This window comes from Rissa tridactyla, chromosome 3 (assembly GCF_028500815.1).
Source record: "Rissa tridactyla isolate bRisTri1 chromosome 3, bRisTri1.patW.cur.20221130, whole genome shotgun sequence".
Lineage (NCBI taxonomy): Eukaryota > Metazoa > Chordata > Aves > Charadriiformes > Laridae > Rissa > Rissa tridactyla.
In genome coordinates this window covers 2,232,263-2,246,765 of record NC_071468.1, presented here as the reverse complement: position 1 = coordinate 2,246,765, position 14,503 = coordinate 2,232,263, and the positions used below count along the sequence as shown (strand labels likewise).

Below are 14,503 nucleotides of genomic sequence, written 5' to 3'. Positions count from 1 at the left end.
TGGGAGCCTGGCTTAGCCTTTGCTATCCATGCAGCTTGCTCATCTCTTCCTCCCTGCTGGTGGGTGCTGTCTTCCTGTGGCTGTAGTTCTTTACCTTGTCCTAGCTAGGGATCTCCCCAAACCTAGCAGCTAAAGTCAGAAAATGGACCAAAAAAGGTGTTTGTGTCAGTGACCTGTCTTCCTGCTGCTCATAGGCTTGGAGATAGCGACCTGCTTGGGTAAATGACTTGGGATCTCAGCAGGGACTCATAGGAGCAACTTCTCTCCGCTTGTGCCATCAGCAGTTCCTGTGAGGCCAGACAGAGTAGCCCTGATGAATGGGGGGTTTGGATGCACGGGACATCTTGACGAGGAGGGTCTGGCTTCTCATCGTGCTTTGTTTCAGACTGACCCGCGCACAATAAACCTGCAGCGAGGGAGCCCGATGCCACAGCCTGGCTTGGTCAAAACTTCCTGAAACCGAGGGAGACGCTGCTGACGAGTTCAGGCGTGCAGCGTGGTGTCCCTGCTCCGTAACCAACTGGTGAGGTGGGCAGGGAAACTTCGTGGGGTCTGGCTCTGAGAGCAATCTGTTTGATCATGGCCTGTGGTTCATCTTTCTAGCCCTGAGCTTGTCATTGTTTTCTGTTAAAGTCAAGAAAAATTCCAAGTCCCCACCTTAACCAACCATGCGCACTCCGGTTTAGCGTGATTTGTAGTGATAAAAACTATCTCTGATAAACCAAAGTTTAAAACTAGTGAAAGGTGTTACGGGGAGCAATACTCAGTAAAATTATTTGTAAAACACAGGGATACTTAAGCTTACACTCAACGTTGAAAGTCAACCAGCTCATTCCTTTCAAAGTGCCGCCGCGTGGGTCTCGCTCCCACACAGTTTTGGAGGAAGAAAAAGCCCAAGAAGGTGAAAAGAATCCAAGAAACTGTTAGCAAAGATTACAGTGACCAGTGCTCTGCCAGATGTTTTCCTGTCCCTAGCTATCCTCGCTGCATCTATAGGTGACCGAGTTGAGCCATGCAGCACTGTAAGGTGCCAGAGCTGTATGTTGGACTGGGGGTTCAGCGAGTGCCTTCCCTTCCCGGCATGATGCTTGGTTTAACGGGGCCTGCGAGATGTGCCACTGGCAGCGCATCGCGATGCGGCTGGTGTACAAAGCAGACACGTGCCACCAGCTTTAGCCCCCTCCTGTTTGAGGCATTTCTGTTCTCTCTACCTTAACGCATTTAGGACTCTCTTTTGAGATAGATTTAAGTGCCATTTCTTGTTGATGGTCTCTTGTCGGTGTATGGGCACACGCAGACAGGGAAGTGTGGTGTGCCCCGTCAACTCCTCTGGGGAGCTTTATCTTTAACTTGAGTACCTATATAGAAGCTGTTCAGTACGGAGCTTCAGAAGAGCTAGAAGTACCAAATTCATACCCTAGATGTCAGTAAAAGAAAAAAACATTAAAACCCATTAAAAATCGTTTTGTAAAGGTCTGTGAATCAAGCAACGGGTTAGCCAATTATTCATAAGATAATTCCCTATATGGACTGACAGTTTGAGTCCCAAGTTTCAGCTCAATCAAATTTACACAGCCCAAGTTATAACCTCTTCAAGATGGGGATTGTAACAGGAGCGCTGACAGACCTTAACTACTGTGCCTCTTTAGGAACGAAAGCTCAACTATTTCACTCGTGCGGTGGCTGCTGGTGCTGCTATAATTAAGACTGTATGGATTTGCATTATAGGTCAAGTTCTGGGAGGTTTTAAATGCACATAGTTTAAATGATGTTGGCTTGAAACCTAGGATAGAAACTGTCAGGGGCATGTTACATGTTTACTTATAAAAAGATATATAAATATTAACCATACAAAAACAACAAATAGCTTAAGTACTAGAGCAGTACAAAATAAAACCGCTTTGGCTGAAATCAAACATTTGATTAAAAATGAGATTTTATGGGCATTTACTAGTGCCGTCCTCTGCCTGCCCACGCACAAGCAAAACTGTTTGTGTGCTTCTAAAGGAGGGGTTTTGCCATTGGAAAGTCTGTTTCCTGTGCGCTTTGTGCCATTTATTTTATAGTCATCCCCAGAAAGTCCAGTCAAGGTTCAGGGCTCCATTGGGCTAGGTGCTGCGCAAGCAGAGGCAGGCTGAAATCCCAGACCTTGCTGGAACCCATGGAAAAAAAGTCTCCCCAAGTTCAGGGTTTTATTCTGGGTCCTGCCTAGGGCAAGCCGATAACGAAATCTTGCTGTCACCTGGCGCTCAGATGTTTGTGATCCTGCACGGACTCGCTGCTGTGCTTGCTAGTAAGCGCTTGCAGAATCAGAGTTTATTTTGAGCCTTTATTAAAAAGGGAAGGGAAAAAAAAAAAAAAGAAAAAAAGGAAAGCAGCGTGCCGAAGTTTCTCATGCGGGAATACTAATGCATATACTATTTCTAGAACGTGCAAGTCCTCTGCTCATTCACGGGGAGTCAGCCTGGTATGATAAGAGTTCCACCCACGTTGCCTGCGCCTGATTGAGACTATCGAGACGGTGTCGGAAAGCACCCTGTGCGATCTGCCGCTATATAATGCAGCCCAGCGCCGGAGAACTGGCAGGATTTTGGAATGTGTATTTGGTCCTAATGTTCTGTACCGAGCTGGCAAGTGAGATTCCTGCTCGGAATGACTGACAGTTGGAGCTTCGAAGCAGGAACATTTGCCCACCGAAGTTGCTGAACCTCACCCACTGCCAAGTCTGTCACTAAATGAGCAGATAGGCAGGGACAGCAGAACACGGTATGAACTATGTCACGCTCCTTTGCGCCTCTGGTCCCGATCCTCCCCGTACCTGCCTGTGAGATGGAGGAAGGCCACGCTTACCAATTTTAGGCAGTTTTATGTCCTTTTATACAGCAACCTCTAAGCACCCCACAAGCATGAATGGAGGGAGGATCCCATTATTTTTCAGAGAGAGGAGGCGTGAGAAGAGGGACAGATACATTTTGGCAGATTTAAATGTTAAACTAATTTTTACAGTGTAAATGTTCTCACCTGGGCAGGTTACTGCCCCTGCCCCGGGACGGCAGAATGGGATAGGTGCCCACCTCTGCCCTCAGCTGCTCCAGGGCATTAGCTGGAGTCTCAGGGCTTTGGGATGGATTGAGGTGGGATGGTGGCTCAGCTAGCGAGGCAGCCCCTTCCCCAAGGTTGGTCTCCCCTTGTAGGCAGCCTGAAAACCACCGTGGCCCTGGTTTCAGGGCATACCTCGGACTTGGCTTGCACACAGGGAAGATGTGGGGTCACATTTCCTCCGGCTGACTTTGCTCTGGGGCTGGGAGCCTGTAGCCCAAGAGGAGCCGATAAGATGGCTGGGGGTGACGGCGGCTCAAACTGCTGCAGCAGGATTGAGGGACATCCTCCGCGGCTTAGGCAGAGGAAGGTTGTGGAGGAAGAGAAGGTGAGACACAAGTTTGCGTGGATCCTCAGTGCCGGCCTGGGTTTGTTTTCACCCACCCTTCCCACCTATCAGCATTTCTAGGTGTTAGCAGTCACTATTTGAGCATTTCTGACTGTTTTTACCCACTGCGTTCACTAGATTCATTAGTCTAACTAAGCGGAGTGACAGCACCGTGTTACAGGTACGGAGAAGGATAAAGATGCTCTCTCCATGTGTTGCAGAGGTGCTGTGGTGGCGGCTGTGCTGGAAGCAGGGACTAGAGGGGACGATGCAGGAGAGACAGGGTGTGGGGTGCAGTGGGGTGAGGGCGGGGGGCATTGCCCTTGCTCCCACGGCTCTCCCGAACTGCTCTCGCCCGGGGTTATGCGCCGTGGCCCTGCCTTAGCCACCGGGGCGAGCTCAGGAGGGCGCTCACCCCCCCCTCCACCCCGGACAAGCCGGGGACGGTCCCCGTGGGGCTGCCGTCGCCAGCCTCTCCGCCAGCGCCGGGGGGCCATCCAACCCCCGCATTCCCCGCGGGGTCCGGACACCCGGAGGCTGGCGGGGGGGAGCCGGCGGGGCGCGGAGCGGCGTTTCTGGGGTTAACGTGTCTCGGGGGGGGGGGGGGAAGGGGGGGTCCGGGGGGTGGTTATCCCGATCCTGCGGCCGGAGGTGGCCCCGGCAAGCTCCCCGTGGCGAAGGCAGCGCCCCGGCGCTGGGGCTGAGGCTGTAGCAAACTCCCTCGCAAGAGCTGTTTGTTGACCACATTCACGTTCAGAGCCCTGAAGCTAAAAGCACTTTACACCATAAAATAAAAGCACTGTCTTTTTTTCTAAAAGGTTACGTCTGGAGGCCACGCTGCTCATACTTCATACAGAAAACTACTGAAAGGGCTATGAAATCCTCTATGATTTACACTCCCTCTCAGTGCATTAGGATATAGATCTACTCGACTCTAAAAATACTGTGGAGTTTCTAACCGACGTGAATATATGTGCATTATTTCAGAAAGTCTGTTAGAAAACTTGTCAACACATTATAAAGCATAAACCAGGACTTGGCCATTAAATACAGAGATCAGAGACAGAATATATACTGCAGGAAGTACCGAGAAAAGTCCCTCCATTCAAAAAAGGTCTATTAGCTAAAAGTTTACACACAATATACACCAAAGGGTTTAGAGAGAGCCCGTGGACCGTAATTACAAGGCATAAATGGAATCAGTAAGGGCTTTACGGTCCCCAACGCAGTTAACTGGGCTGCCAGAAAATAATTTTAATATTGTCATAATTTATTACCCACCGAAAGCCACATCAAGGATTGTAAATATAGTTACTTTGTGTCCACGACTGCTCGTTAAACAGCCTCGTTCCCTTCCCCTAAAAATACAATAAAATACAAACCCACCTGCATTATTAATCTGCGGTTATGCCGTGTTAAAAATGTCTTCTGACTCCTTTTCTTTCTTGAGGTTTGTTATCTCCCTCCAATCACATGACAATGCGAAGCGCTGGGGGGGGACGGGGACGGGGGGGGGTGGAACGGGACGGGGGGAGCACAGCAGCATTGCGATCAAATGCTAACATTAATAATTATCCAGCCAGGATGAAATATTGTTTTTAAGGCAGCGAGTTTCCATTTAATTCGAGGCGTTTTACGGTGCTGGAATTAAGGGCACGCTAATGGTAGGAACATCCTCGCTGCCATTCATGAAAGCATCTGTAAAATTAGCTCCTGACTGTAGGTTTTAAGATGCGGTCTGGGAAGTCACCTCTGGAATCTCGAACACGGTACGATAATAAACCAGATTTAGTTGTAACTAAGGGCTTAATTTGCTATGATTTTTTAAAGCAAATCAATGAAATTTTGCCTGTTATTTATCGGGAATAACCACAGATAGGTATCCTGATGCAGGTTGGCTTCAGAGAGCGCGCAACTGTGTAATGAATTGTAATTCAGAGGACTGTTAACTGTGAACCGCAGAACCTTTCAGGGGTAATAAAGTCATTACTTTTTACATTGCAGCCACCTTGAAAAGCTTTATACGTGCTATTAGATATAAATCAAGCCCCATACATAAATATCTATCTCCCCGGTACACACACACACACACACACGCCTGTTTATATATATACGTTCCGCACAGGAAGGTACGTACGCCCGGGTACGGCAGCCAGCCCTGGACGGCGGCGTGAGCCCCAAAGCCAGGAGCTATTGTCACCTGCGGCTGGCTCCCCCCGGAAAGTCACCCAGCACTGCCATATCCCCCCCCGCCGGCAGCCAGCGGGCGCATCCCCGGGTGCCGCGGTGAGGGGCACGGCCGCGCTGGCCCCTCTCGGTGTCCGGCGGGGCTGCGGGCGGGACGCCGGAACCGTCCCACGCCGGGGCTCGCCCCGCCAACAGGTCCCCGTTCCCCCGCTCCCCCGGGCGGCGGCAGCTCCGCGCCTTCCGATCTCCCTGACGGCGGCGGGCAGCCCCTCCGTCCCCCCCGCGCCTCCCGTCCCGCTCTCTCCTCCCGCGGGGCCGCCCGCCGCTCGGTCTCTCCGCCTCCGTCCCGGGCACGGTTATCCCCCTTCGCACTCCTTTCCCCGCCGCACTTTGCTCCCCGACGCCCGTTCGCCTCCGGAGCTTATTTCTACCGCAACCTCATCCCTCCCCGCGCCGGCAGCCTCTGCCTCTCTCCCGGTGTTTAACGGCGAAGTTCCAGCCGCCGCTGCCGCATCCTCCCAACTCCAGCCGCTCCTCGGTGCTCCCCCCCGCTCCGCCCGGTGCCAGCCCGCCGCCGGCAGCCCCGCGTTTCGCTTTCGTTAAGAGACTGTCGCTGCGGGCAGGGCTCGGAGCGCCACCGGGGGAGGGGGGGGGGGGGGCTCCGGGCTGGCGTGCGAGAGAAGCCCGCGCGGAAAGCTGCGGGGTCCCGCCGCCCTCCTCTTCCCCCCGCCCCGCTCCGCTCCTGCGGCTTCTCCTCCCGTGCCCTGGCCGCTTCTTCGCTCCCCAAACTCCGCTGGCTTCTCCCCCGGCCGGCCCCGGGGCAAGGCCCGCCGCTCCCCGCCGAAGTTTGCCGCGGGCCGGGCCGAGCCCCCCGGCCCCGCTCCCCCGGCTCCCCCCGGGGACGGGCCGCAGCTCCCGGGAGGAGGGGACTCCGCGGCTTCGGGTAGGGGGGGAGCCGGGGGGGGGGGGGGAAGCGGGGAAGCCGGCAGCCGGATGGCCTCCCCCCCCCCCAGCTTTTTGGGTGGTCTCCGGTCCTACCTGGCTTCCCCCAGCTTTCCCACCTCCTCGGCACCTCCCGAGGCCAGCCTGCCCCGCAGCACTCCCCCCCCTCCCCCGCCCGGCCTTGGCTTCACTGATGCATTGGCTTTTCCAGCGGGGGTGCGCTGCCGCTGCCTGCCTGCCTGCCGGCTTTCTCCCTCTCCCTTTCCTCCCTTCTCTCTCCGCCCGTGCGTGTTTCGTTCCCCCCTCCTCGCCCCTCTCCCGGCTCCCCTCCCGCACCCGCTCCCCCGCCGCCACCGGCGGCTCCGGCCGCCGCCCCCTCCGCCCCCGGCCCCCCGGGCTCCCTCCGGCAGCGTGCGCCGGGCGGCCGGTGCACCCCCTCCCGCCGCGCCCCCTCCCCTCTCCCCCCTGCCATCACTGTCCATTGGCTTGTCCTGCTCTCTTTTTCATGTCCAGCCCCTGATGAGTGTCCATTGGTGTTGCCTTCGCCTTCCCTCCTCCCCTCTCCCCGGCTTGCCCTGCCCATGTTTTGTATGTCTCTGTCCATCCAGGCTCCTGACGTTCAAGTTCGCAGGGACGTCACGTCCGCACTTGAACTTGCAGCTCAGGGGGGCTTTTGCCATTTTTTTCATCTCTCTCTCTCTCTCCTTCTCTCTCTCCCTCTCTCTCCCTCTCTCTCTCTCTTTTTTTTTTTTCCCCTTGCACAAAAAAAAAAAAAAAAAGCCATGACTGCTATCCCACAATTCATCTTCCCTGCGCCATCTTTGTATTATTTCTAATTTATTTTGGATGTCAAAAGACATTGATGAAGATATTTTCTCTGGAGTCTCCTTCCTCTCTAACCCGTCTCTCCCGATGTGAACCGAGCGACTCACAAGCCACCGAAGCCACCAACCCACCATGTCGCGCCGCAAGCAAGGCAAACCCCAGCACTTAAGCAAACGGGAATTTTCACGTAAGTAACCCGGAGAGCAATTTATTTAATTTCCCCTTCACGGATTTAATTTTTAATTTGAGCGAGAGCAGAGGGAAAAAAAAAAAAAGAAAAGAAAAGTGAGAGCGAGTGAGCGAGTCGGGGGAAAAAAAAAAAAAAAAAAAGAACTCAACGCCTGCTCGGGATTATCAGCATTCCGGTTAATTTCTCCCTCTCTAATTTAATCACCTTGATGACTTTTCTTCTCTTTCTGCCCGTGCCCCCCGCCCGCCGGCGCGCACTCCCCCTGCCCCCGCTCCGCTCCCCGCTCCTCCCGCTCTTTGGCGGCAAGAGCCGGGAAAGGTGCGGGGCTGCCGCGGGGGCAGAACCGCCCGAAAGTGGAAAGAAATTCCTGCGGGAGCGGCGGGCTGGACGCCGGACACCTTGGCCGGGCGGGAGCGAGCTGCGGACGAGCGGAGCGGGGAGAAAAAGTCCGGCGGCCGGAGCCTCTCGGCGACCGGAGCCCCTCGGCTACCGGGCGGGCTCGCCCCTTCGCCTCGCCCGCCCCACGGCACCCTCTCGGGGGAGGCGGGAGGGGAGGGGGAGAGCCGAGCCGAGCCGAGCCGGGGCCGCCTTCCCTCCCTTTTGTTTCCGCCGCGGGGTGGCCGTCCCGCCGACCCCCGCCGCCCCGGGCCGGCGGCGTGCGGGGCTCCGCCGCCCCGACCTCGCCCCGCCGCCGCTCCGGCTCGGGCTGGGGCGGGAGTGCGGGGGGGGGGGTGAGGGGGGGGGGGGCCGGCAGCGGGAGCCGAGCCGAAGAGCCGGGAGGGATTCCCCTCTCCTCGCCCAACAGCTTCGCCTTCTCCCGCTCGCTTACTATTTTTTGGAAGATTTTCAAAAAAAAAAAAAAAAAAAAAGTGGAAGTGGATTTTGATTGGGAAAAATCTCGTGTCTGAATGTTTACAAGCACCGCGTGTGCGGGGAGCCTCCTGCCAACAAACACAGGCGAGAGCGAGCCCGGGCTGAGCACACACACACACACACACACACACGCACAACACACACAACACACGCTCGTACACACTCGCACCCTCACACCCGCGAACGGCCCTTGCTCGCCGCCGCGGTTCAAACCCCGAACCAAACCCGCTCTCCCCGGGAGAGAGAGAGAGAGAGAGAGAGAGAGAAGGAGGAAAAAAAGCAACCCAAACGAACCCCGAGCCCCCACCACACCGTTCGCAACAAAAACTCTCCGGCTGCCTCCTTCCCTCCTTCCTTCCCTCCCTCCCGCCCGCCCGCCCGCCGCCGCCGCACACACCAGGGCTCGATGCGAGATAAGCGGGAGCGCTCTTTGCACAACAAAAGGCAACTCGAGCTGGAAAGGTTTGGGGCGAGGGGGGTGGGAAGGAAGGGAGAGAAAAAAATATAAATAAAAATCCCCTTTTCCTCGGGGTGAGCTGGGGAGGGGGGAAGGGGAAATGCTGCATGCTTCGCTCCTTTCCTCCCCCTCCCTTCTTTTCTTTTTCTTTATTTCTTTCTTTCTCTTTCCCCCCATTACTCCCGGCGGGTTTTGTTCCCTCCCAGGGATGGCAGAAAACCCAGGGCGATTTCTTCCAGCCAACCGTCCCCGGCTCCCTCTTCCCTTCGTAAAAAAAAAAAAAAAAAAAAAAAAACAAACCAAAAAAACCCCCAAAAAACCCCAACCCCAAAACCCAGGAAAAAAAAAAAAAAGCCTCCAGCCCAAAACTTTACGCTGCGATTTCTCTCTTCCCCCGCGGCTGCACGGACGTTTCCAGCCGTTTCCAGCTCCAGGTTCGCACATGGAGCCCCTCAGCCCCAAACCCGGCTCTGCGCAGGCAGCCGCTGCCCGAAGTTTGCCCTAAAACCCGGTGGGGGTGTGTCGGGGGCTCAGCCCCTCTCTCCCCCCTCGGCTTTTCCCTCTTTGCCTGCCGCTTCTCGGGGCTTTTATTTTATTTTTTTTTTTAATTTGAATTGCGTTGGGGTAGGGGCTGCAACATCCGTGGGAGGCTTATGGAAGTGCAACCCCCCTCCCGAAATAGAGTACGGCGGAGCGGGGGGGGAGGGGGTGTCCTTTCCCCGCACCGGGATGCCCGGGCGGCCCCGGGAGTGGGATGCGGGGAAAAGGGGATCACGGTGGAGTGTGGCGGGGGGGAACTCCGACTCGCCCCCGGGAGGTGGTGGTTGAGGGAAGCGGAGACGGGCGGGATCCCCGCGGCTCCTTTTGGCTGAGATACCCGCGGAGTTTCCGCACGTGTGGGGCGGGAGCGGCGGCTGGGACGGGCCCGGGGAGGGGTGTGGGGGGGGGTTGGGGGGGTCCCTTCCGTGGAGAGCCGCCCCGGGGATGGGGAGGGAGGGAAGGAAAGGGGGGGTGGGGGGGGGAGGAAGGGAGGCCGGGCTGGGGGAGCGGAGGGCCGGGGGGATGCGGTGCCGGAGCCGGGTCGGGCGGGCTGCCTGCCCGTTTCGGTCGCTAGGAGGCACAGCGAGATCAAACAACCGGGCAGCCCCGCGAACTTGAACCTGGCCGGCTCCCTCCCCTCCATCCAATCCCCCCCCCATTCCCCCCCCCCCCCCCCCCCCCGCCCCCCTTCTTCTTCTTTGTTCTTAATTTTGCGCGGAGTTTGCTTGCTCCGGGAGGCAGCGGGTGATGCTCGCCTTCCTCCTCCCCGGGTTTCCCTCCACCCCCCCATAACGTGTTTCCATTGTACCCCTCCAAGTCCTTCCCCCCCCCCCCCCCCCTTTTCATTTCCACCGCACGATCCCAGGGCACAAACTTGGGGATTAAACAGCCCTTTTCCATCCTTTCCCACGGCACGGTGCGGGGAAATGCCCCGGCAGCGCGGATGCGCGGCCGGGGCATTTCCCCGCACCGTGCCGTGGCATTCTTCCCCCCCGCCCGCCCCCGCCATCCATTTCCCCCCCCATCCATCCCCCCCCCTCCGGTACCTCCTTTCTCCCGACACTCCAAAATCCATCCCGGAGAGACGGTGCGGTTGTTTTTGGTGACTGGGAACGGGGAAGAAGGGGGGAGGTAGGAGGGCGAAGGAGGGGGGGTAAGCTGAAAAAGACATGTTGGTGGAAGGGCAATTTGCATGAAAAATAGGGACGGATGATTAGGGACCCAGGCAGGGAATTTTGATTGCCCCAGAATTAAAAGGCGCATCCCGCAGATCGGTGGCCAGGCCAGGTGAATTGTGTTTTGGCGTTTTCTTCGTAAGCCCGATATTTTGTATTTTGTTTTAAAAGTAGCAGTAATAATAAAAAGATATTTTTGCTGCCTCTGCCTCCATCAGGAGCCAAGCGTTTTGCAGTGAACACGGTGCCAGCCGTATTTCATACATTAGTATATAATTCTTGTTAATTAGCAATAATTTACGTTAAGAGCATAGAAAATGTTGAGGTTACAGGTTTTATATCTGTACATTTGATCATCTTGTTATTTTCAAGAACTTTGCCTCCTATAAAATTAATTAGGTGAAATGTGGAGGTGTAATCAGCAACCTCTGAATTACCACTTCATTTCCTGGTTTTGATTGTAAATCAGCCCAGTCGGTACAGACTTCGGCAAAGTCTATTTTTGTTTAGCGCTACTTTTAACTGTCTGGTGTCGAAGCAGCGGGTTACCTTCCCCTGCTAAATAATACTGACAGCGTCAGAAAGGAATCAGGCCGCGGGAAAATATTATAATTGAGTAATGATTATGCAGAGCTCCTCACTAAGCCAGTTGTGAGGGGAATACGGGGCGTTCTGTGTCTTTTGCTGCGGGGAGTTGGTGAGCTAGAAGTTAGCTTCGCAAAATACCTTTGTCTGCGGCGTGCAGAGAGCTACTGGTGGAATTAGTCCTGCAATAATTTTGCTCCCTCGGTCCGAGCGCGAGGAAGGGCTGGGGAGGAAAAAAAAACCCGGCCATGCCCAGCGATCCCGCAGAAACACCCTGCTCCTCTCCCGGCTTCCCGAGGAGCGTGTGAAATGCACGTTGTGCCTCTTATCTCGTCGGTCTGTAAGTTTAGCAGAAAACCCCAGCGATTAAGACATTGTTTTTATTAATGCGAACGTAACCTTCATATTCCTGTGGTTGACCTTACGTTAAATTAGAAGTAGTACTAGAGGCAAGAAATGATGGACTTGGATCCCGGTGTCCTAGTTGGAGCTGAGGTACGGCGAGGTAGTGTGCTCTTTCAATATTATTTTACGCAGCACAACTGGGAGCTACTCCAGATCTTCCTCCTCAATATTCAGCCTAGGTAGGGTTGAAATAAATTTAACCTGAGTTCACTGGATTTTTGCACTTTATCAAAATCAGTTCCAATATCGCGCAGTCAAATTAAAATCTATTTTTTGATTCTCTGTGGCTTTAAGTTCATTAAATGTGAAATTGGCAGCCAGCTAAAGAAGGTCAGGCTGATTAACTGTTTAGGAGTTGCATTCCGTCTCGCCTGCGGTACCTGGCAGTGTTTTGGGGTGGGTTGTGTGTCTAGTACCCTCTCCTCCTGCTCGCTGCTCTATGGCGCAGGTAGAGGAATACCGACACGCTGCTGGGATTTCTTTTTTTGTTTCTCGTGAAAGGCAGTAGTGATGGAGACTGCCACACAGATTGCCAAGGTATTTCTCTGCAAACTTAACCAAAATAATTAAAAAAAAAAAAAAAAATAAAAAAGGCAAACAGAAAAGAGAGCCGCGTCTGCCTCGTTAGAGCATCCACTGACAATTCCGCGAGCAGAAATAGCCTCATAATGAAGCTTTTTGGAGCTCATTCAGGAAATTTGTCAACTTTGACAACATTAGGCGAGGTATTTTGAGTTTAAAGCAGGCACTTCTCACTGCTGCGAGGAAATGTGGCAGTCGCTTGGCCACGCTGATTTTTAGGTGCTGAGGGCCACCAGTGCTAACACGTTCAAGATAATTTAGGCGTTCCTTTATTTCGGGATGATAAAAGGAAAAATGACTGATGGCCTGGTTTCCTTAAGTACTGAGAAATAGCCCATCTAGCTAATATCTCTGGGTGGAATTGGTAGTGGATTTGATATTTATTTGAATCCCGAGGAGCAGCTGAAAAGTGAGAGGTACTCCCCCCCCCCCACCCCCAGCCCCACAGGCGTTGCTGCTGCACTCGCTTTATATCATTTCGCTTTCTGCCATTTATATATTTATGTATTTGTCTCGTCCCCTCCCTCGCCCTCCAGTAACTCTCCCGGCCTTTTCGCATTTTTTTTAAATTGGGAGCTGCAAACGGGCTTGATAGGGACGGTGACACGGATACACACGTATAGGTGTGCACGTGCGCTGTAAGGGCTGTACGTGCCGCCTGTGCAGCCAACGCCGTCTGGCTCTCCCTCTCGTTTCCTTTACACACACACACACACACACGGCCCGTATAGGGAATATGCAATATCTGTACGTCCAAACACCTTTTGCCCGCACCCGCGTAGTTCAGACTTGGGGAATTTTAGAAAGTAGGTCTGGCTGGTGGAAAATACACACCCGCGTGTGTGTGAGAGAGAGCGTGTGCAGTGCTTTTAGCCTTGAATTCATATACATAAATAATACATCTGGCAATAAAACACCACGTTCGCTTCTCTTGGTAGTACCACGAGAGTTTTGCTGTGCATTCTTTCAAGACCGTTCAATTAATTTTACCACCGAGCGGTTCGATGGAGTCAGAAATGTGTCCTCACGCGGGAGCACGGAGGCGGTCGCAGGGCCGGCTCCCCGAGTTCCGCACGCTACAGCTGCTTCTGCAAAAACCCCTCTGCCTGTAACCGATGAATTCGTCTCCTGGCTGCCGTGCCCGTGGCCGGGTTGCATGGGCTTGGCTGGGGGGGAGCAGGGTGTAATATTCATGAAGAGGGGGCTCGGCGCGTTCCTCGCCCCCTCCCTGCGCCCGGTGCCTTTTCCCCGAGAGCTCTAATGATTCTCCTTTTGTTTCTCAAACTGCAGCCGAACCACTTGAAGCCATTCTCACTGATGACGAACCTGAACATGGCACATTGGGAGCTCCGGAAGGGGACCACGACCTCCTCACTTGTGGCCAGTGTCAGATGAACTTCCCGTTGGGGGACATTCTTATTTTTATTGAGCACAAACGGAAACAATGCAATGGCAGTCTCTGCTTAGAGAAGGCTGTGGATAAGCCACCTTCACCCTCACCAAGTGAGCTGAAAAAAGCATCCAATCCTGTGGAGGTTGGCATCCAGGTTACGCCAGAGGATGACGATTGTTTATCAACGTCATCTAGAGGAATTTGCCCTAAACAGGAACATATAGCAGGTAAATTAAAAGCAAGGAGAAGTGTTTGCGAGTTTATTTCCGTTTCAGTGGCAACGTAGCGCGTTCGCAGTCGCGAACCGCCGTGTCTGTCTCTCTGTTCTGCTCTGTCGCGACGGCCGACGTGTTAAATGCCCTGCCTTTCGGTTAGCAGCGAGCGCACGAGCGGTATTTCCCGGTGCCTGCGCGGAGGCAGGATCAACAGGCACGTGCCGTGCTGTGCCGGCCGGTATTTCCGACGGTATTGTTCGAGGCTGCTCTCGTGATTTGCCTGCATTGTAGTCACCGTCTCCCGGTGTCTCGCCTGCCGTAGCGCTGCAGGAGGAGATTTCAGGGCCTGCCGCGCCGTACAGCGAGGAGCTTTCGAGTCTTTGGCAAAGTCAGGGGGGAAAGAGTTAACGGAGCATCAGCCAGCCTTGGTTCCATATTGGCTGTCAGCGTATGGACTGTAATTAAACACAGCCCCATGGCAAAGTGACACCACCGACCTTGACTTTAAGATGCCATTTTCGACTGGCCAGGCCAGAGTAGAGAGGGCAGTCGCTGAAGCGCACAGACATGCTTATTCGAAAAGTTTAAGGGCATGTTGGAAATTTCAAAAGGTTGGTTTGACAGGAAAGGCCGCTCTCTGCAGCCTGCCTCCTCAGCCAAATGATAAATGCTTCGCTGTGCTCTCTCTTGTCTCTGATGTGGTTTTG

At 54.4% G+C, this 14,503-nt stretch overlaps 1 protein-coding gene across 6 annotated transcripts in view; it reads left to right on the top strand.

The window, feature by feature from the left end:
- The window catches only part of BCL11A (BCL11 transcription factor A), a 151,269-nt gene that overhangs the window by 67,523 nt on the left and 69,243 nt on the right, over positions 1 to 14,503 (top strand). For 4 of the 6 annotated variants that reach the window (XM_054196207.1, XM_054196205.1, XM_054196208.1 and 1 more), the window contains exon 4: positions 13,479 to 13,808. In XM_054196207.1, coding sequence (XP_054052182.1) covers positions 13,580 to 13,808 — 229 coding nt within the window. In that variant the 5' untranslated portion in view covers positions 13,479 to 13,579. Of the gene's footprint in view, positions 1 to 7,179; positions 7,569 to 13,478; positions 13,809 to 14,503 lie in introns of those variants that run through there. The other 2 variants (XM_054196209.1, XM_054196203.1) reach the window with 1 other exon arrangement.